This window comes from Abrus precatorius, unplaced genomic scaffold, assembly GCF_003935025.1.
Source record: "Abrus precatorius isolate BTA unplaced genomic scaffold, Abrus_2018 Scaffold8, whole genome shotgun sequence".
NCBI classification, from domain to species: Eukaryota; Viridiplantae; Streptophyta; class Magnoliopsida; order Fabales; family Fabaceae; genus Abrus; species Abrus precatorius.
The window spans coordinates 37550009-37573188 of NW_020874428.1; the positions used below are offsets into that span (position 1 = coordinate 37550009).

Genomic DNA, 23180 nt, shown 5'->3' on the forward strand with positions numbered 1-23180 from the left:
ATGGCATCATTTGGAGGCACTACCCAGAAGTGTAAAGTATGTGAAAAGAAAGTGTACTGGGTGGAACAGCTCACTGCTGATAGCATTGTGTATCACAAGTCTTGCTTCAGATGTCACCACTGCAAGGGTACCCTCAAGGTGAGAGCTTCATTACTTTCATCATTGCTTCATTAGAGCTTTCATCCCCACATACTCCGAAAGTTCACATCTTCATTTTATCAATTTGGTCCCTCTCTTAGATTAGTTAATTATATATTTTCTTTTCTTTTTTAGGATTAATGATGATTTTTATGCTTCAGTGCAGGGTGATTTTTGTAGTTGAAGAATGCCTGATACAAAATTTTTCTGTTTTCAATAATAATAATCATCTTAGAATGTGAAATGAGTGAGATGGGAAAAAGAAGCAATGTAGTTATAGAATTGAGGAACAGAGAGAGAGAGAGTAGAAATGAAGATGGCTATTGGATGTTTGTGTATTATAAACGATTTAGATTCATTCCTAAAAACTAACTAAAGAAAAGGAGACTGACTGTTAAATAATCTAAAGAGTATTATGAAAATATTGGGACATCTTAACAAAGAAAACAAGTGTGTCAACAACAGTTAAAAATATATGCTTTTGAAGTTTTAAAAATGAACATGGAGAATGTGGAATAAATGTAGCCCTGACCTAAATGTAGAATAAAGGATATTCTTGTTGATATAAGTGTGTCATCAATTAGTTCCTATTTTGTACCTTCTTTTAGAGAGTTCTCAAACACTCTTCTCCAGATGTCATTTGCTGCTTTGCATTTCCATCTTTTTTAAGCTCACAATCTCTTGTTCCACATCTTTAGGCATGACCCCTAGTCCCTAACGATCTCCTTTCAAATGGGGAATTAATGAAAATGCTAATTTTCGAGAAAAAGAAAACATTTTCAAGAAATTTTACGAAATTGATGTGGTTGGCTGGCAGAATACGATTACTATGTGAGGTTATTTTCAAAACTATGTTGTTTTTCGTTGACCGCCCATGCAGCTGGATGCATTTTCCTATTTATGGTAAACTTAGAATATCTTTCATGAATAGCTGTCTCGATAGTAAATACTAAATAGTGACTTTCTGTTATTTAACTAAATGTGTTGTTCAAAATATATTAGTTAAGAAATTAATAAATATTTTTTATTAAAAATTATGATGAAAATGTGTTAATTTGGACCTGTTTTTATTATACTTGTAATAATTTGAATTGATATTTGGGACTCAATGCATACAATTTATCTCATGGCTAGATATTTGAGCTTGGGATACACACTAAATTACATTTATTCATTTCGATAGATGTCCAGCTCACTCATTAATTTTTTTATATTCATTTTTTTTTTCAAATTTGAATCTGTAAGCCAATCACATGAGCCAGCGACTTGCTGTATGGATGAAAGTTTGGGACTATGTGACAAGCCCCAACTTTCTGCTTCGTTTATTAATTTGGAAATTTTAATTTGTCTCAAAATATTTATTATTTTAAAGTGAAAATTATCATTTATTATTTTTAATAATTTATTTATTTATTATTGTCTCTCCATATAAAAGTATTTTAGTAAAAAAAAACTATTTTACAATAGTAACTAATGTATTTAATAATATTCTTGAATTGTGAAATAGAAAAATATTGTATTGTCATACATTCTTAATTTTCTTTTCCTCTATGCATCCCTGCAGCTAGGTAATTATTGTTCCTTTGAGGGTGTTCTATACTGTAAGCCTCACTTTGATCAACTATTTAAGATGACTGGCAGCTTGGACAAAAGTTTTGAAGGTGCATTACTATTATATAGTTGTTTTTTCAAGGATAGACACTTTTTTTTTAAGTTCTAATAATATACACTCATTTCAGCTTATTGCTTTGTCCTTTCATCTGATTGTTATAATTGTGCTTATAGGTATTCCAAGAATTGCTAGAGTAGAAAGATCTGCTGATCAGGTTTTTACACATTCTTAATACTCAAAAAAGTACTTCTTTTCATCCTTAGGATTCTTGTCTAGTGCTTGTACATAAAGGTTTTTGCTACTTATCTCGTTATAATTTAGTTCCCACTGCTCATAGTAAATTGTCTCTGGGAATTCTACAGGTCCAGAGCAACAAGGTTTCAAGGCTGTTTGCTGGAACTCAGGAAAAGTGTGTTGGTTGCCAGAAAACAGTGTACCCAATTGAAAAGGTGCATAACTATTTTTAGTACACTTAATTTCTTCCGTATGAAAAAACCTCTTCTAAAACGAGTCTCTTTAAAATAAACAATTAAAGGTGCATCTACCTTAAATTTTAATAGATTAATATCACAAAACACTTTAAATTAAATTAATAATAGATACATTTTTAGTGTTTACTTTAAAAGCAAACTCGCTCTAAATAACACTATCCTAGTTACCATTCTTGTGAGGTTATTTCTCTTTTTTTAACCCTCTAAATTATTGTTTAGTTGGACCACTGCTCCTTGTATTTTTTTCGTAAAATTTTGAACCTTTAGACATGAGAAGATACAATATTATTTGCCATTGGCCCCAAGCTATTTTCTGAAGTGAAATACTAAATTAGTATAACAATATTTGCAAAAGGGGTAAACACCATGTCATTGGGATCCAGTTGACACAATTTGACTGATGGCAGTGCCACTGTTCTTTCTTTCAGGTGGCTGTTGATGGCAAATCTTACCATAAGTCTTGTTTTAGATGTACTCATGGAGGTTGTGTAATCAGCCCATCAAATTATGTGGCCCATGAACATCGTCTTTATTGTAGACACCACCACACTCAACTCTTCAAGCAAAAGGGTAACTTTAGTCAATTAGACAAGCATGAAACTGTTGTCCAACTAAAGACTGAGAAACAACATCCCAATAATGCCAATACAAGTCCAGATGATGACTCTTTTTAGGCATCAATTGGTACTGTTACAGTACCAAGTTCTATTTGTTTTATTATACATGTTATGAATATAATATTTGTGAGGCCAGCTTGTAACGAGAACTTTAATTTTGTGGATTCTTTCTTTTTGAGGTTGAGAATTGACAAGTAATTAGTGTGTAGTTGGTCTATTATTGCAATAAATCATATGGTTGGCACACCTTTATCCTGCTTCGAATCTTCATAATGTTATTCTCATCTCAGCAATATCAAATTTAGCCCTCAGCAAAAGGTCCTTCGACTTTTCATTTTAAGATTTACAAGACTTGTAGAAGTAGTATAATTTTTTTATAGTTTTTTTTCCCGTGAAATTTTTTTTTATAATTTTTATTAGAAGTAAACATGTTTAATTCGTTCCAACATATAAAGGTTTAAATGTATATCTTAAGGTATACAGTAAAAAAAATATTAAAAATTTTATTAAAATTATACCATTTAATGTTATTAATATATTGAATTATGTAATTTAATTAAAACTTATTATGGTTTGTTTAAAAGAATATAACTTACGTAGGCTGTTTTTAATTAATTTAATAATTTTTTAGTATAACTTATTAAAATAAAATATTTATAACTTCTTCTAATAAATTTTATTGTTAGATTTATAAGATTAGTTATTGTTTAAAAAATCATTAAATAAACATTTAAATAAAATGTTTATCTGTGCATATCTTATTTACAATTTTTATTGGGTGTCCTAATTGAGACATTAAAAATATCCAAGAGATTATTATATACGCTTTCCACATTTAGTTGATTATTTGGCGCAGCCCGGGAAATGGATTTCATGATGAATGGCATGCAAGTTAACTTCACTTTTGCTAAGTGGTATATGGCACTTGGGAACAAAAATCTAAGAGAAAAGCAAACATTACCAGTCAAACTTTGAAGGGGGTTTCTTAATTTGTTTAGTAGCTGTTGGCTTCAGCTGTCCAATAATAATGATTGGTCTCTTTCAGTACTCTAGAGCAATGTTTGATTGAATTTGCTTGCAAAAAAAATTATCATCGAAACCCATAAAAAATTCCTCACACGCACGCACGCGCACACACACACACAACTAAAAACAAAGACAAAAAGAGACATCCTCATCCTCTTTTTCAGCTATGTATGTCACATACATGCATCTCTAGCTAGTATTCTTGAGGAACTGTGCTGTGAAAGAGATAATACAAACTAATGACTCAAACATGTAAGACTGCAATCTGGAAAGAGAAAAGCATGTTTTGCTCGAATATCTATGCGTATCCTCCATGATTGTTCATCATCATAAATAAGGAAAATAAAGTGAATAAAAATAGAGAAACAAAAAAGCAAGAAGGAAATAACGCAGTACCTGATGTTATGGATTTTTTAAACACTGAGAAAGCACTTTTGGAGATAAAGTTAAAGAAGCCAAATATTGGTGGGCCATGGGGAAGGAATTCTATGTACTCTATGATGGAATCTGAAGACCCCTCGTGCAGTGCAACTAACTTTCATGCGTAGGAAGTGCACGAGTGGTGAGCTGGTCCTATTCTATAGTTTTTCTCCTTTTTTTTTAGTCTAAATTTAGGTAATATCTTTAAGTCAGGAAAATAAAGCAATTAAAAAAAGACAAAGGAAAAAAAAAGGGTCTTTTGCTTTACTAGCTATAGACAGAAAGAAAGTATAGGGACGAATAATGTAATGGGCCATGAAGAAAAATTCTTCTGCTTCTAATGCAACAAAAAATATCCCTGGGGTGTCATAGATGTCTAAAGTGATAAACTGCACAGGCACATTGATTGAAAGTGTTTTAAAGTAAACCCTGTGTTGTGTCCCATCTTCCTTCTCATTAGTCCTTTTTCTTTTTATTCGGACTCCACACATTGTTTATCTTGCTACTTGTTTCTTCTAAGTGATTAAGAGTTATTCTTATAATTTTAAAAATACACAAAGTAGTTGAAGACAACCAAGGTCTTGCTCCATTTGAACTATCGACACTAACTAATACTATTCAAATAGAATGCATCTTCTTTGTAACATGACTTGTGTGTATTTTTTTTATTTATTGAATATGAGACATGCGGTTAAGCTTCATCTGAAAAAATAGTAACAATATTTGCACTTCAATATTCTTTGTATAATAAGCTTTTACACTATTTTCCAACACATAAATGCAAATTCTTGTATAGAAATTGTATCGATTTTAGTAAAAACTTCCCCCACAAATCACAGTGTTAATGTGGAATCAACCACTCATACTGCCTTTGGTGTAGGGAATATATCAAAATGCTTGTAGTGTAAAATCATTTGGGCTTTGTAGTGATTTAACAGTCGTAGATCTGGCGGAAAGAGTACAAATTGTTAATATTTAAACATAAACATTACCCTTAATTGTTTTGTAAACCCTAAAAAAAGGACCGTTGTCGAGCTTGTTCCTTTCTTAAAAAAATTAAGAAAGCATGTATAGTTAATCGGAGAACATGTTCATGCTCTCTTAGTTACCCTTAAGCCTTGACGTATAAAGCAATGAATGTCTTTGGTATGCATGATTTGCTTAAGCCTTGCGCGACAGTCCTAAAAAATGTTACTTTTCAGTTTGTTCATTTTATGGCTATATATATTTATCTTTGGTAATTATCGATGTCGATGTATTATTCGATTTGAGCCATATACTAGAAAAAATGGTGAACTTGTAACGATGATGACGATGAAGCCCGATTTCACTGGAAAGTAATATCTGAGTACATTAATTGATGTCCAATATGTCAACCTTTACTATACACAATTATTATGCATGAACCCAGTTGCTCAACCGAAGGGAATTTTATCATCTCTCAGTTGTGTCTGGCTTCCCTGAATGTACTATATTTAAATTAATTTCCACAGATCTAAGCAATCATGAAGAGGATTTGTTTTTCGTGGTTTGAGTGTTCAATTGCTCCTCTGTCTCTCACATCACATGTGGGTAAGATTGAAAACACGAATCAGCTAGTTGCCTCTGAGATACTTTGTAAAGAGGGTTGCCATGTTCTTGACTTAGCTGTGGCACTAGCAGCATTAGTTGCTGCTGTCCTTGACCCATGTCTTTCGGGTTTGGTTTCCTGAAAATGATAATTAAGAAATATAAGAATTGCATAGGCAGAAGCACCAATTATATATTAACATTAAATCCAGGAGTCTAATTCCTTGCAAGCAAAATTAAAACCAAGAAAATGAAAATTATGAGGCATCAAGTTCCCCAACAACCTAGTAAAGCCTTATTTAGTTAGTAAAAATACATCTGAATCAATTTGCAAATAGAACCCTTTAAAAAAAATACCAATAAATTTTTACTGTTGATTGAAAGATGTTGCTTGATGAAAAGTTAGATGACAATTATAAACACAAACAATACATCGGGCGCCATTCAAAGCTGTGCCTGTCCTTAAGATTTAACAACCATGAACAACTTGGAAGAGGAAACAGTAAAGAACAAATTTTGATTGAGATTTACCTGGTTGTCCTCAGGCTCAAACCTCCTTGCTGCTTTGTCCGTCCTTTCCTTCATCTGATTTAACTTTTGCGCTGGTTCTGACAAGTTTCTCTTCATCTTTGCTTGTTTCTTTGCCCAAAGACCCTTCATAACCTCTGAAGCCAAGAAGCACATAAAGGCTCAAATTTGGAAGAAAGCACAAATCTTTTAAAGGGTAAAAAACAGCATAAACAAAACGAAAAAAAGGGTAAGACTCAAAGTTTCAACTAACCTTGAGCTGAGATTAGTCTATAAACTTGACCAAGCACAAGGGTATCCGTTGGCTTGAGAAGCTTGATGCGGGTAAAGCGAACAGGGTTGGTGTTATTGTCACTCTTATTCGGGCAATTTTCATTGTTCTTGGTTGGGCACAATGTGGTGGAGATAAGAAGAGCAACATAGTGACCCGGGTTCGTCTTCATCACTTCACTAGCACTTACAGGCCAATACAACCTTTCTGCTTTCCCATTGGGTTGCTGTATCACTAGAGTTGCTGTATCAATGGCTTGGCAATTTCCCATGATCTCCTCTCTCTCACGCAACAAAGACGAGGATAAAAACGAAGGTGGAAGGGAATGTCGAAGTACCTTACCACAATATTTATAGCAGCCACAAGTTTTCAAGGGGTAAACAAACATACACTACATCCTAAAAGTTATGTACACATGGAGGGCCTATAAATACAGGTTAATAAGGCTTTTTAAGTTTAGAGACGCAAACTTTGTAGAAATGATGATATGAAAATTAAAAAAGGGTAGTAGTAGAAAGAAACATTTTGGCAAAAAGAACCCAAAATGGGGTGCGCCAATTTAGATGAAAAAGAAGTGGTGAAAGTGTTATCCAACATGAATGGACGTGGGAAGATAGGATTGGAGGGGTAAGGAAACAGATTAAAGTATGGATGATGTGATGTGCACCTCTATGGCGTTACATTCTCGTGGTCTACCATCTTTGGGTAAATATGAATTGTCCCTGTTCATTAGGTAATTCTCCAATCTTCATGAGTGTCACCCACTTAACCCAAGACATTAGACATGTCTCTACTCTCTAGCTTATAGCATGTAACCTTTTTATGATCCACGTTTTAGATCTCAAAACACCGACATTGACGTAAGAACAACAGCCACTATTTATTAACAACAATGTAAAACCAAAAAAAGTCCAGACATAAATCTCACTCATTTTAAGTACGTGGCTACACAGATATTTTATCCACACTTTCTACTGTGCACATAAATTTTCGCCTTTTTTAATATGGTAGATGGCCCTTTTTCCCTTATCAAAGTGCAATCTCTTTGTTAAGTTATGTTGTCAAACCAGTTTAAGTCATATTTATTGTGTATGACTTTTACAAAGACAAATCGTATTTCCCAACTGTAACTTTAAATGTTTTTTAATAATTCGCCTTTGCAAATTCCTTGTTTAAAAAAAAATATGCAAGTCATACATGTTATGCTTGACTGACCTGATGCAGATTTTCGTTTGTATTATGAAAAAATAGACCTATTTATAAATTCTTTTCATTTTTATAACAAGCAAGTCAGACATAACAAGTACGGCTTATATGTATTTTAGACTCTTACTAAATAATATCTAAAAATTAAAACATTAGTTAATAAATTGATAAATAATTTTTATTAAAATTTATGTTATAAATACATTTTAAATTATCATAAGAACATATTAGTAATTTTTAATAAAATAATTAAAAACATTTATAATTTTTTAATCAATATTTTTATGACACTATTTATCTATTTTTTAAATAACAAATACGCAAGTATATATTTTATACAACTTGTTTATTATTAAAATGTTTCAAAGTTATATTTAAGATATACAAGTGGCATTAATCTATTTAATTTATGAAGACGTACGAATTAAACAAGGCTTTTTCATTCGAAAAAAAATAGTGGCACTATTTTTTGGGGGGGGGGGGTGTATAGAGAGAACCACCGTAATGAGATTTAGACACTGAATTATAATTGTCTTAATTGCTGAAAAATTATTGTTAAGAGACCTAGCTTGTTTTCTTTTTATTTTTCAAAACAGTTCTTTTAAAGTAAAAATAAAATAAGATTTATTTGTTAACATAAGTTTTATTTCTATTTTTTAAAAATATTTTTTAACGTTATTTTAAAATATAATTTTTAAAAATTAAAAACAAAAACAGAAATAAAAACCCTAAATAGTAGAAAAACTGGCTACATTAAGTAACAAAATTTACCCATGTAAAAAAAAGATACTAAAAGTATGTTTGATTTTTTTAAAAAATATATTTTTAATTTTAAAAAATAAATTATAGTATAAAACTCTTAACCTTTTGAAAAAAAATAAATAGTTATGCATGAGCACAACATCAAATGTCTATAAAATAAGATGATGTACGGGATGAATATGTAAATATAAATTAATTAAATATACAATTTTATTGAAAATTATAAAATAAGTATTATAAATTTAATACATTAAAAATATAAATACTATAATTTTAAATGAAAAATATTTTTATTAAAAATTGATAAATAATTTAAATAAATATCTTTTTCTTCACTTTTGGTGACATTTAAAAGTGTCTTTTTTGAGAGGGTTGTGTATATATACAAAAAAAAGTTACAAATTAAGAAATTATCAACGAAAAAATTTCATGCACTCTTTAACGTTAGATTAACAGATATCTAGCAAAACTTAAATTTTTATAAATTTATATTAATAATACGATACATCATGTTGACAAAAAATTCGTTACCACATAAAAATAAATATATATTAATTGTAAGTAAAAATGGTTATATTATTAGTATAAAATTACAATATATTTAATAATTTATTTTTTTAAAACAGAAGTTATACAAATGAAATCAATTGTTATGTTTTACACTTTTTACTAATGGTAAATGATTTTTTTTACTAGTAATGAATATTATTTAACGATAAAATTTTAATATATCAAAATTAAATAAATTTGATTGTTTATTAAAACAAACAAAAAGTCCAAGTAAGCTTATGAAAAGTAAAAGTATCGCTTGGCCCATTAGCTCTGCAGTATATAAAATCTTCATCTCCTATCTCACATAATATTATATTATCAAACTTTAAAGATAGAAAATAAGAAAACAAATGAAGTTTCTTAGATGATAGCCTGGCACAGTAATGTACACTACCCATGTGTTCTCTCAGGTTATGCCATTATAAGATCCAAGACTTCCATATTCATTTCATTGGTTATTGTTTACTTAAATTTTATAATGGTTAACGTTTAAGATTTTGTACGCACTTTACTGATATTTTAATATTGTATATATGATCAAAACCAATAAACAAATTTTCGTGTGTTTATCAAGTTATAATTGTCGGTGATTATTTATTTTTTGGCTTATTTTGTATCGTAAATTGAAAAAGACAAGAACGCAAGAGAGAGAGAGAGTCCCGGTGAAGAGGGAGATGGATTTACTGTATATTATAAGATATAATAAAAAATGAAAATAATTTTAAAAATTATATATTATTTTTATAAATTGATGATACACTCTTTGGAATAAATCTTTAGTGCAGGTAGAAAAAGACGTAGGAGTATTTAGTATAGTCAACGAATCAAATCCGTTAGATGAAGATGGCAAGCTCTTATTCGATTTAATGGAACGATATCTGAATCGTCCAATCTTCATTCAACGATTGTAAATTAATGACTGTACAAATGCAATCTGGATCCATGAAAGAGACGCATAATAATTAATTGAGTGCACCATGTATTCCATGTTTGAAAACTACTAGTAGACCACTGCCACTGCCAATGATTAACGCTAGATATTGAGCTGCATGAAAATTTCAATCACTTGTTTAGAGATTATTGGCCATGTTCTTTCATAATCATTCTAGAATGAGAATGTGCATAATCGCTAGACTAAAGCAGATAAATGATACTGATACACAATAGCACAGTAACAAAGAATTGTAGTGGATTTCATTTTCAGCTGGAGAATGAAAGGGCCAACTTTGGCATGGCATTATTTTCCTGGACCATACAATAGAGAGAGAAGCACCCAAGTGGGTTCTCATCTCTTAAATGATCTTAGTTTCACTGTTTCAGTGAGTGGCGTAGAATCAACCATGAATCCACAAAGGTGTCATTTGCAACTGAGAACACTGATTCAGAATTCATAAATAAATTTTATTAAGAAAAACACGTTAAATTATGCAAGAAATTACGAGACTAATAGTGTTTAACGTTAAATGAATGGAAAGTTCATCACTTACTTGAATGGTAACACACACTAGTATTTCTAGCCTATTAGTCTCGTAATTTACTTTTGTATTCAAGACCTATAAGTGTCACTTCAGCAAAGGACTCTCTCACAAACTCAAACTCGAGCATACGAAATATATAAATAAAACAATTAAGTATCGCAAGTGTTTTTAATATTATTGTTTAATTATTTGATTGAATTTAAAATTTTAATTTAATGACTAATGTAATGTTAAGCTTTATTCTTATCATGTAAATTATTAATAAAAATTATGTTATATTACGGAATTATCCATTAACTCTTAATTTTATTTCAGTTTAATTATTGACTTTTTTTAATCTTTTAATTTATAAAAATATTTTAAATAAGTCATTTTCAATTAAAAACATTAATTTTATTAAAAAATTATCATTTATTTTCTTTTTTAAAATTTTTGACAAAATTATAATATATTTTAACAAATTTTTTAATTATTTTATTTTTTTCTTTCTTCTTTTCTTCATTTTATCCTTTATTTATGTCTTCACGACACTTGTCTCTCTTCTTTTGAATTTAACAAAATTTTTAATTTTTCTTTCCATTTTTTCTTCCTTTTCTTATCTCTCATTTGTACATCTTCCATTCAAACTTTAATAAATATCTTTTTTTTTTTTCTCTTTTTACGCTACCCATGCCTCCTCAACTTATTTTTACCTCTTCAAATTTTAACAATTTTTTTAATACATTTTTTAGTTGAGTCTTTAAATCATAGAAGGAAAAAAGAAATAAAATAAAAAAATAATATTAAATACAAATAAAGTACCATTCTTTATATTACCATCATTATCTATCTTCATTTTTTCTCCTATAATCTCAAAATTTAACTTAAAAAACTAATAAAAAAGAGAAAAAATTTATTAAAGTTCGAAGGATGAAGAACAAGTTGTGAAAAAGTATATGAGAGATAGAAGAAAAAAGAAAAATAAAAAAATAAAATAATTTTTTTTATAATTTTTTCCAAAAAAATGTGAATGAAGGTAGGAGGAGAAAGAAACAAAGAAAAAAATATGAAAAACAACAATTTTGTTGTCTCGTTATGTGGGCATAAATAAGAGGTGAGAAAAAAATAATTAAATTTTTTATTAAAACATATTATATTTTCTTTGTTACAGTTTATATAAGGAAAAAATAAATAATAACTTTTTACTAAAATAATTTTTTATGAATAAATATTATTTAAAATGCCTTTATAAGTTAAGGAACTTAAATGAAACAAATTAAAGGATTAAACCAAAATAAAATTAAAAGTACTAAATTTGCCTAAAAATTATAATATTAATTAAAATAATATAAAATATAAGTTTTACAAAAAAAAATTAGTCTTCTAAAAGTGTGATTTTTATTTTATTAATAATATTTTTATTATTTATTATTTATTTATTTAAACTTAAAATGATTTGTATAATTTGAATAGAATATGATATAAAATATGTCATTAATAATATTACATTTTTTTCAAAAAATATTATTATAAAGTTAAAATCTGGAGATATGAATAAAAATAAAGTATAAATATTACATTATTATAAATTTTATATTATATTATAAATTAATTCATATGTCATAAAAACAGATAATAAAAATAATTAACAAATGACTAACGTAAACCCTAAAATTGAAAAAATATTTTAGAGGATTTTATGTAGAATAAATTTAAAAATAAATTAATAAACAATTATATTTTTTGAATGATTAAAATATTATTTTTAAGTAAAATAAAAAAATGATGGAAATGGTGTCCTTATTGGATTTAGATTAGGACGACATGCGCGTCCTCTCGTGCGACTCACAGCTTTCCCTTTACTTTGAAAGCGTTTGCATTACAAAAGAAGAAGCATCCGATCATGAAAATGGTCCCAACTGGGCTTTGCTTTCTGATTCAAGGCCCACCCAAAAATTGACCTCGCTTCAATTTATTATATAATTACAACTTTGCCAGTGCATGTACCTTCTTATCGTTAGTTACTCTCTCTGTGGACGAGATTGACCTCAAATATCCATGCTTCAAGAATATCAATTTTAAATATAAATATAATTTGAAGCAGCTGTAAAAGTTGGGAGATTAAATTTAAACACTTAATAATACTAGTTTTTTATTTAAAATATTTATTACACTTTTATAATTTTAATATAATAAACCCTTTTTTTTTACTTTTAAAAGCTTAAACTCAATTTCAGAAACTAAAAATTACCAAAATATTGTTATTAACGTAAAGTGATGAACATGTCAATTAGTAACTTGAAAAATTAAATATAAATTAACTTGAAAACTCAATGCATCATTTGAGTGTCAACAAATACATAGAGAAATTTGATATCAAAGTAAATATTTATGTCAATTCAACATTTCACTCAGTTCCAGCTCAACAATCAATCATAATTCATAACCACTTTACCAGGCCATGTTAGATGTGTTTGTTGATTTTTTAAGTTTAAAATAATTTAAAAATTGTAAATCAATATTTTGCTTTATAATTTTTAGTATAAATTTTAATAATATATTTTAAATTCAAATTACAAAATTTATTTTCTCCTTCTTAATTTAAATTTATTTAACAATAAAATAAACATAGAGATTGAAAAGAAATGGAGATATAGCATTGATAAAGTTATAATGATAATAATAGTAACTATGATAGTTTTTTAATTAATTTTTTAGAATATTTTTGATAATTTTATATTTTAAGGTAAATAATTCTAAAGTTAAAGTAGAAAACAATTTAGCTTTATTTTAACTAAATACATTTTAATTTAAGATTTATCTCTAATAAACAAACTAAAAATTCACAGCTCAAACATGCCCTTGGCGAGGAAGTTTGCAAAAGGTGATATTATTAGTAAACATAAGCATTGTATCAGATATTCAGTGTCTTTCTGATCTCATTGCTGACAAATCACGTTGCTCCCACCTCTCTTTTTCTTATTCAATATTTTAACTCTGTTCGAAGTTCATTACCCTTTGAAATAGTTATATATAAAATTTAAGGCTTTTTATGAACTTTGTTATATTTCTTAATCTGTGTTTTTTTATAATTTATTCCATATAATAAGTATTATAAAATTATATATAATTAAAAAATATTAACAATATTTAATATTTTTTGTTTTAAAATTAAAGATTTATAAATATCAAAATTAGAATTATTTTTGTTTTGTATCTAAAACTTTAACCTTGAGTAGAGTCTTATTTTTTTAAAGCTTCTAAATATGTAAATGAATTATTCTGAATATACTTTAGAATTGATGATCCTAAAATTAGGATTTTTGAGGTGATTAGTGTAATACAAAAAGTAAATTATTTATGTATCTTGTTAATTAGTACTGTTATAATGTTAATTAAATAATTAAAAATATTAGTTTTTATTAAAAATTGTTTAAAAAGTATATTATATTTATTGTTAAAAGAATTACTTATATTTTTTAACCAGTACCGTTAAAATATTGATTAGCAACTATCATTATATGATTAATGTAAAGTTTAAATTATTTATTTAGATGGGCACTATTTCTTAATCTATATTTAGAAAGATAAAATAAAGATGGGCACTACATGTACATTTATAGTTTTAATTAATATTTCTCTTATTCAATGTTGTGTACATTTTTTATTTACTGAATACACTAATATTATCTCTAATAATTAGATACACATTAACATTTAACAACATAATAAAAAAGTGGTGTGACATTATTTATAAATAATAAAAATATTATTACATTTATTATTAACAATAAATTTAATTCATAAAAAATAAAACACAATAATAGCAAATAATCAAATTACTGTTCAACATATTCTTCGTAAAAAAAACTGTTACTTCTAATGAATACAAAGCCTAACCTAATATTTTGACGATATTTAGTTTTTGAAAGAAAATAAAAGTGAACAAAGTTTATGTAGATACATAATTCAATATAAAATTTAAATAACTAGTCAAATATTGTATATAAAAAATTATTTTAAAAACAATAAATTATAAATACAACATATGGATTATATATAATTTTTAAAACGGTAGCATGGAGACCATCCCAGGTGACACTAATACCATAGTTTTGCATAACAATTATAAATCTTTCACATGTGAAGATATTTGTTTTAAAATAGTATAAAGATATTTTTTTTAAATTATAAAGGGGTGAAATAATTAGAAAAAAAAAGGGGGCTGCAAAAAGCCCAAATTGTCATGTTTTAAATAATCCATCCACATGGACCATATTGGATTGCGGGTAATCTCCTTTCAATACGGTGATCGACAAATATTATTCATCTTTGGGCCTATTTGAATAAAATACAGAAATTGTAGACTGTTTTTAACAATTTCTATAAAAAAATGTTTTATGGAAAAATGATAGAATAAACAATTTGTAAGGAGTCTTATTAAAAATAAGCATAATTTTTTAAAATTATCTTATTTTCAAGGTTAGGTGAAAATTGGTCCAATTACTCGTTTAGAGCCTATAATTTAATATTTATGTCAAAATCAGGTTAAATCAGGCCAAAACATTTTTAAAAATTTTTAGTTTAAAAGCTAAATTTTTAACAATTCAAAAAGTCTTCAACAGGACTACCTATTTAAATAAATAACATTAGCATTATCACTATTATTTAAAACTATGTTATTACAACAGTTAGGCCTACCTTCTTTTTTTTCTTGGCTATTGATAAAATTTATCTTTTATTAATATTAGTCATCAACTTATGAAATGCATATATATTAGTCATCAACTTAAATATAGTTACAAAAATTTAAAAATTTATATATAATAATAAAATTTATAAATATAAACATAAAAATTTGCAAAATTTTAATAACAAATAAGAGTATAATTTATTCAATTTTAATTTTAAAAACTGCAAGTCAAAACATTATCACTAAAATTTTCTCTGTTTCTGTGAACAAAAAAGATATTATGGTAACTAGGATTCTCTCACTCGTATTATTAAAAACGATTAAATAAGAGTTTAAAATAATGCACTGAATAAGACAGATTATAAAAGTGAACATTATCATGGATCCATTTCCAGGTCAGCATTTACAGAATGAAAAGCAATAAAACAAATGTTTCAGAATATTCTATATAGCAAAAAAGGACTTGATATAACTATCACCTATAATAAGATCCAATCTCATATTAGAAAAAGTCAAATTACGACATTTCAGAGACTATGGGTGATGAAACCACCTATATATTACTTCAGCTGCACAATTACACAGATGGGAAATATTTGTTTAGGTTGAAAGGCAGTGAATAAAACTCCTCACTTCTTGTGTCAGTCTTGAAGGACCGGTACTTGTCCCACCAATGTTTTCCTCTATCTTTCCGAATAGCACCCTCCTTCTTATGTAGTGTGTTATCTAGGAAATATGCCAAACAACCCGCAACAAATGCTTTTGACTGGAAAGGGACATTCACTATATCATTGAACTGCCAGGTACATGAAAATGTCAGTGTAAGTAAATTCATCACAAAAGCCAAGAACAAACCAAGGTTTTATACATCACATTCATAGTTGCATACCCATCTTGCTCCTGTGTGAACTGGACCATAACCATCAATTGCTGTGTACTCATTGAAGTACTGTGGTATAGACAAGCCAAGGAAGATAGAGAAACCCAAAACAAACTTTGTTCTAAAACTGTTTAGGTTGCAGAATTGAAGAAAACTTAGACCTCCCGCTCCTATAATCAATGAAAGTGGAACATTACATGCTGTTTATTGTAAGTATCAAAACAAATCAAAAGTTCGAGTGTGTATTATGCGTATATTTTAAATCAGGCATACCAACATAAGCAAAGAACAAGCAGTACAATGCAGCAACAATGGGAGGTGGAATAGAGGCAAAAACTGCTCCAAATTTCCCTACACACAAAGAAAAATTAGCAATTGTTACAGGAAGAAATGCAGACATTTTCACTGAGAATTGAAATTTGCACCTACAAGTGTTACGGGCAAATTACATATTCAAATTACAGACATTTCATCTTCGACTCACCGAGAATTGAAAAGAAAATCATAAAACCAGCAGATATTTGCACCACTCTTCTACTGCCAACACGAGTCAAAGCCAAAAGACCAGCATTTTCTCTATAGGGAAACCAAATAAATACATTTCATCAACAAGGAAGTTGTTTTCTCTTAATTGAGGTAGCATACACAAACAGAATGATTTCAGCCTTACACAGATACAGAGGATCCATTGCCAGTTCCAAACAATCCTGATAACAGAATGGCAACTCCCTGAGGAGCAGAAATAAATTGCACAATCATCAGTTTATCCATTTTGACTTTAAACCATAAGGATAAAATATAGATCTAGTTCCTCATTTTGCCATCCAATTCTTAAATAGCGACTGTTTTTTTACGTTTTTTCTTATTTGGCAACATATATTTTTTTAATGGAGATTGCATGCTATTTATTGTTGAAGATACATCCACATGTCATAATTGGATTTGAAATTTAAATGGCAAGGATATAAGGAACTCGATTTAAGTTTTGTCTTATTCATAGATGCAATAAAAATTATTTTCAGATATTTAAATGCAGAAGTATTAGTTATTTGTGTACCTGCCACCCAATACCTCGACTAAGAATAGATGGTGGTAGTGGCGTTGCACTTGCATACCGGTAAACAGCAATAAAAGCTCCACTGGACTGCTTGTAGCAAATAAATTGTGAACATAAAATTTAATTATAGTATTCAGTGAAATGCAAACTAGCAACTGTGCAACACTGACTGAGAATTTACAAGCCAGATAATCTCTATATCAGAATGTCATCATGCATGCAGTAATTTACTATATGCAGGGCCAGATTTCGGTAGATCATATATTAATTACTACTACTTCCCTAAGTTGAATTGCATTAAAAAAGGTCAATTATTGCACTGGTTGAACATAGCTGCTAAACTAAAAAAATAATTTATCATGATTTATTCATTAATCATTTTCATATTATTGGTTAAGTTATCTTGTAAAGCCATTATATAAATTAAGTGGCTAAAGTTATCAATATTATTCCCAATTGCCATTCAAGAAAACAAAATCAGCCATTTTTTACATATTTCAAACTACTGGTAATTTTTTTCCTCAGGGTTAAACACCTGACTGACTTCCGTACTACATGCTTTTTTTTCTTCTAAGGAACCAAAAAAATAAAAATCAATCATGATGCTAAACTACTAGATTTGTAAAATCTATTTAAAGAAAGCAAATTAATTTCATGAAAGGTCAATTGTCTCTGTTTCCAAGAAAAATAAGAGTGATATGTTATCCTAGTTGTCTAGCTGTGATGTACTGACAAAATTCCCAGAAAAGCCAGGAAAATTATGAATATAAAAGCTTATAGAATAATTATTTATTGCATAGGAAGAATGATACCAATTAATGAATAATAAGAATTACTGTTCCAACCTAAAAAGAGATAGAGAAGATCTAAAGAAAGAAATTACCTCTACGAGAGCAACAAAGGATGCCATCATCATGGCAAAGGCCTCACCTGCATCAAAGGAAGGTGCTCCCCATTGAAAAGGATATGGAACCCTAATCCTGCAAGCCCAAAATCCACATTGAATACTTCCCTATAAGTTTCAAGTCACAAAGCTACGACTAGATGGTAAATTATCAGCGAATAATAAACTAATATCTCAAGGATGCAACAGAGTCTGGCGTGAAAAATATCAATTATGCCCATATTCTGAGGTTCAAAATAATGATACTATAGAAAAAGGTTCAAGAATGACAAATGTGAAAATTATTCACCGAACAATGATTTGATGCTTCATATTTTTTTCTAATTCAGGACACAGCCACCAGCCTCACAGCATAAAAGTAGCTTCTTCTAGAATTGATGAGGTACTGGCTTCAACAGATGGGATTTGGAAAGAAAAGTGCATACCATATTTGACAACAGAAAAGAAGAAAAAGAAAGAAATTATATGGCTAAATCAAAAAGTCAAAGCATCTTGAGGTTCTTCACATTAAAACTCAAACATGAAGGATCAACTACGAGGAATCTCCCCAGTTAGCACCAGTCCAAATTGCTGCATCCCTCATAAAAATAGTATACTTAAATGGAAATCACGAGTAAATCCCCATAATACCCCCATTTGCAAAAGATACAATTTAAATTTTATGAAGCGATCACATAGGCATATAATGTTATAGTGAAATATTACACCCCAAATTAAGGACATTGTGGTAATTAAATAATCATCTGCCAAAGAAACAGTAGCATCTAGCGTAGATAGTCAATGAAATTCCACAACTAACCATGGGGCAGCATCTATTAAACCAGCACGATCAGTTCGGCAGGTTGCCTGTGTTTTAGGTGCAGCATGGTTGTAGGCCCCTCCAACAGTGAGTATATAAGCATACAGCCATACAATTGCAACTGTAAATAAAACAGCAAAACGGCCAAAGATATGTTTTCCTGCATGCAGCACATGGGGTACAAACTGCATGTAAAATTAAAAACCATTAACTGCTATTTAACTCAGTTTCATTGAAGCCATCATGCAATAAAAGTAAAGAAATCAAGAGAACAAAATGAACTGAAGTCATGATACTGAGATTTTGTGACGTAGACACTGGTTCATGACACACTAAAGAAATTTACCTGTGAAACAAATACTAGCAGTATAAGCGCTGGAAGTCCAATCTCTACACATTTAGCAACCTACACACAAGCCAGGAATCAATATTGAATTACTTTTATCAATTAACTTTGAATCCAAGCAATTTAAATATGTAACAAAAGGCTTACACCAGGAAAGCCTAATTCGTAAAGCCCAAAACCAACAAGAGATACCAAAGGAACTGCTGAAAGTGGACTTAAGAACCTGAAGAAAGAAGTTAAAGTTACATCACTTGCACATATTACACTCAATCACAGGAACATTAAGTTTTTAATCTTTTCAGTTTATGGGGACTACATTGTTGATAAAAATCCATTGCACAAATCACTCAAGCATATCAGTATATATGTACTTCAAACATAAATTCAATAGGGACTATGGAGTAACAACTGACAACGAGCTTATGTCACAAAGGCATCTCTAATAGGTTACTCTTCAATTTAGACATTTTTCAACCATAGAGCTAGCGAATATAATCCAGCCACTTACTAAGAACTTGAGACCAACCTTGCAACGTTACGCCAAAGGCCACTAAATCCTAGCACTATTTGAAGAGTTGAAGCAACAATAAGAGCACCTTGAGTTGCCCGCATTATCCTCTTGAATTTCTGGATAAAAGAAAATACAGCCAAGAAGCAGGGGAAGAAAGTGATTAAACTATTCATGTAGCCCCAAAAAACAAAATAGTGATCAAGCAATTTCATCAAATAACCATCAGAATCTAAAGTCATATTCAGCTCCATGTATTAAAATTACACTCTTTTTTCTTCTTTTACAAATTGTCTCATTCCAAGGTGAAGGTATCCACAAGCCCACCAGGAACTCAAACCAAACCTTATTACATAGTTCTAACATCTGATATAGATTATAAATCATATGGTAGTCTTTGTTTAGCAAGCATATCAACCACACAATTTATAGAAGAAAAATGTTTTGATACAAGACCTCTATAGGATCTGGCTCATCACTGAATCGACCAGCAAGAATAATAGAGATCGTTGTTGGAACATAAGTATAAGACCCTCCAATTACTGCAGGCAATCGAGTTCCAAACAGAGTTTGCAGCAATGTGTTAATTCCAGCCACGAAGAGCAGTGTTTGGATAACTTTTGCCTTCTCCTCCTGCAAAAAACAGAATTTTAATTTTCTTCTTTTTATAAATATAATTTTAGGTTAGAAGAGCAGTGCAATCAAATGGTCAAAATTATTCCATATGAAATTTAAAATTTTTTTAAGTGTTTTAATTTGCCAATTCTTACATTGCCACCTCCCATCTGGGGAACAAGAGCAGTGGGAATTAGCACAGTTGTACCGAGCATCACAAGATAATGTTGAAAACCAAGAAGTATGGCCTCAGCTGCATCAGAATTCCCCCAAATTTCTCATTAAATTAAATAACAAAAATAAAAGCAAATATCTTTATCATATTTTTAACAACGTAAGCCCAGGGAAGGAAGTGATCCTTCAATTTTAAAATTTCAACTACTTAGCATGATGTCAGAATACGGCATTTAAATTGTCCATAAAATCCACATTGTTCAATCACTCGCACTGTTACAAAATTCAATAATATGAATAATAGTTTCCTTTTTTTGAAAAAGAAAAAACTTATCACAAACCAGAACTGAAAGTAGTATCAAAATAATCAGTAAAGTACCCAATCCGGATCTGGAAATAACTGGAAAGAGCCTCAAAACGAATATGGAATAACAATACAGTTATAAAAGGGAAAAACAAGAGGGTTAAAAGAATTTCAAGTTTCAATCAAGTAGACATATGAGAGGTAAAAGTAGAACCCTTTTTTCTGTAAGTTCCCTCATTATTTCCTCCTCTACATGCCTTGCAAAACATAAGAGACATAAGAATAAGATATTTTGTTTTTCAACAGATTCATTTTTTCCCATCAAAGCAACTAAAAGGATAGAATTAGATAAAAAGCTAGCACCAGCAAACAAACAAGGTTCTCACAAAACATGCTTTTAAATATACCACAGCAGCTAAGAGATTAGAAGAATCAGGTTCAAAGTAAAAGCACGGAAACAGAATCTATGAAGAGAGAAACTCACGCCATGGAGGAGGACTCGTAATGCAGTAAGAAACATTGGGAAGCTGATCTTTTGGTGGATGTGGCTGTGGCTCATCTACCTTAGGCGCTGGAGCTCCCCCACCTCCTGCCATAACTCTCTTTCACCTACAAACTGCAAGGATAAAAAAATCAAAACCCAAATCTGAAACAAAACACACTCAGAAACAAGAATAATAAGACCCAGCTACCTAAACACAAGTGGCCACTGAACCACGGAGAAGAAAATAAAGGAAAAAACGGAGTTTGGTTAATAACAGCAGAACATGATAGAGTAACCGTGAGTTCGACAGTGCTAGAGTTCCCTTAGAGTTAAGAAAATAGCTACATCAATAATTGTCCAGTTTAAGAAACAATATATGAGAAGAAAAAAGGCACCTTTTAACGATGTTTCAGGGAGCAAAATTCAAGCGACTTTAAAGTCAAAAATCTCAGGTACCCCACACCAACCACGATAAAAATAAAATAAAAAAAGAAAAGGTTTGAGTGAAAATAAGAGAGAAAACGAAACCCAGACGGTGGAGGTGTTATGGGGCAGTGTGTGTAGACTGTAGAGTGGGAAGTAAAGCAAACTCCAAAGGGTAAAAGCAAACACAAAATGACCTTCAGATTCTCCGTATTTTTTCTACCAGAAACTAGAGTCCTTTTCCTTTCTTTCTCTAGGTGTACCTGTACACAACCACGAGCTACACAGTCCTAAATAGTATCATATGCGTATGTTTGTAGCTTCTCTCTCCTCTTCCTCTGTTTTACTTTCCGACAAATTATTTCACATCTCACATTTATGTTTTCTTTTTCACTTCTCATTCGGTTGCGGTAGTGGCTTATGCTTGTGCCAAGTAGAAGGAAAACCAAACCTCGTGGCAAATATTTGGTTCAATTTTTCTATAAAAATAATATTCGTTTTATTTTTATAAATTTATATTAACTGATTGAAGCAAACACGTAGCATTATAGTAATGCTTTAAATACCGAACAATTTATTCATTAAGGTAAGTTGACACATACACGTAAAAGAGAGAGCGAAGTGCAAACAGCTTCTTTCACTGTATCTTGAGATTATTGTAAGGCGAAAGAATAGAAATGTTGAAACTTGATTGTTAGTTAAAATTGATGAAATTTGAATGAGAGTTAGTTTGAAAATGTTAAACTGAATAACTATTGTTATTAATTTAATTGAAAGAAAGAAAGAGTTGAATTGGGAGGGAAGAGGATCACGTGAAGAGGAATATTGGGGGCGCCCAAACCATGGATACTTCGCAATCCCCCAATCCTTGTTAGCTTGGCTGTCCCTTATTGACTTACAACTGTCATTTTTTTTTCAATATTTTTTATTTTTCACTTTTTAATTGATCCTATAAATCAATATTAATAGTCATGATTTTTATGATTACTCTGTAATTTTTTATTTTTACTTTGTTTTTTAAAATAGTTTTTATTTAATTTTAATTTTAATCTATTTTCAACATTAAAAAAATTATATTATCTATCACTTAAAAATTATTCTAAATATGCTTTTTAAAATAACTATTATAAAATTTAATGATTGTCAGTAGCATGACAACTTTTGCTTTGAATGATTGTATTAAAAATTTTATGTTATTAATATATTTCAATTGAATTCATATATTATACGTATCAAGTGAAAAAACGATGGTAAAATAAACTTCTATTTATTAGCAAAAAAAAATAAAATTCTATTTAAATTATGTTTATTTACAAAAAAAATTACAATATTTTATAGTTTTCA

General features: G+C 29.4%; 3 protein-coding genes across 7 annotated transcripts; 1 reads left to right on the top strand and 2 right to left on the bottom strand.

Moving 5' to 3' along the window:
* Positions 1-2915, top strand: LOC113874824 (LIM domain-containing protein WLIM1-like). The gene is made up of 5 exons (XM_027513035.1): positions 1-138; positions 1703-1799; positions 1924-1964; positions 2113-2199; positions 2670-2915. The coding sequence occupies exons 1-5, from the start codon at positions 1-3 to the stop codon at positions 2913-2915; spliced, it is 609 nt and encodes a 202-aa protein (XP_027368836.1).
* A 2718-nt stretch (positions 2916-5633) lies between these two features.
* Positions 5634-7233, bottom strand: LOC113847180. The gene is made up of 3 exons (XM_027476103.1): positions 6655-7233; positions 6405-6538; positions 5634-6012 (listed from the first exon to the last, which is right to left on the bottom strand). Exons 1-3 carry the CDS (start codon positions 7058-7060, stop codon positions 5896-5898), a joined length of 657 nt encoding a protein of 218 aa, XP_027331904.1. The 5' UTR covers positions 7061-7233; the 3' UTR covers positions 5634-5895.
* Positions 7234-15670: 8437 nt separating this feature from the next.
* On the bottom strand, positions 15671-22227 carry LOC113874878 (nucleobase-ascorbate transporter 6). Of its 5 annotated transcripts, none has more exons than XM_027513109.1 (15): positions 22034-22103; positions 21414-21545; positions 20607-20704; positions 20293-20469; positions 19855-19955; positions 19476-19551; positions 19329-19388; positions 18983-19167; positions 18163-18259; positions 17280-17366; positions 16893-16951; positions 16707-16798; positions 16496-16573; positions 16232-16392; positions 15671-16138 (listed from the first exon to the last, which is right to left on the bottom strand). In XM_027513109.1, the coding sequence occupies exons 2-15, from the start codon at positions 21523-21525 to the stop codon at positions 15920-15922; spliced, it is 1602 nt and encodes a 533-aa protein (XP_027368910.1). In that variant the 5' UTR covers positions 21526-21545; positions 22034-22103; the 3' UTR covers positions 15671-15919. The 5 variants fall into 5 exon arrangements, 4 of the variants coding, with proteins under 4 accessions (XP_027368910.1, XP_027368908.1, XP_027368911.1 ...); XM_027513107.1 differs by having other exon boundaries at positions 15683-16138; positions 21809-22101; XM_027513110.1 differs by having other exon boundaries at positions 15686-16138; positions 22100-22227.
* Between the last annotated feature and the right edge of the window lie 953 nt (positions 22228-23180).

What these genes read in the sequence shown, in the direction of transcription:
- LOC113874878 (XM_027513109.1), bottom strand. Translation starts at nt 21,525, where the DNA reads ATGGCAGGAGGTGGGGGAGCTCCAGCGCCTAAGGTAGATGAGCCACAG. An exon ending in TACGAGTCCTCCTCCATGGC is followed by an intron (nt 20,705 to 21,413) that starts GTGAGTTTCTCT and finishes ATTCTGATGCAG; the next exon opens with CTGAGGCCATACTTCTTGGT. An exon ending in ACGAATTAGGCTTTCCTGGT is followed by an intron (nt 19,389 to 19,475) that starts GTAAGCCTTTTG and finishes GCTTGTGTGTAG; the next exon opens with GTTGCTAAATGTGTAGAGAT.
- LOC113874824 (XM_027513035.1), top strand. Translation starts at nt 1, where the DNA reads ATGGCATCATTTGGAGGCACTACCCAGAAGTGTAAAGTATGTGAAAAG. An exon ending in CTTGGACAAAAGTTTTGAAG is followed by an intron (nt 1,800 to 1,923) that starts GTGCATTACTAT and finishes TTGTGCTTATAG; the next exon opens with GTATTCCAAGAATTGCTAGA. An exon ending in TAGAAAGATCTGCTGATCAG is followed by an intron (nt 1,965 to 2,112) that starts GTTTTTACACAT and finishes GGAATTCTACAG; the next exon opens with GTCCAGAGCAACAAGGTTTC.
- LOC113847180 (XM_027476103.1), bottom strand. Translation starts at nt 7,060, where the DNA reads ATGTTTGTTTACCCCTTGAAAACTTGTGGCTGCTATAAATATTGTGGT. An exon ending in TAGACTAATCTCAGCTCAAG is followed by an intron (nt 6,539 to 6,654) that starts GTTAGTTGAAAC and finishes TCTTGGCTTCAG; the next exon opens with AGGTTATGAAGGGTCTTTGG. An exon ending in TTGAGCCTGAGGACAACCAG is followed by an intron (nt 6,013 to 6,404) that starts GTAAATCTCAAT and finishes TATCATTTTCAG; the next exon opens with GAAACCAAACCCGAAAGACA.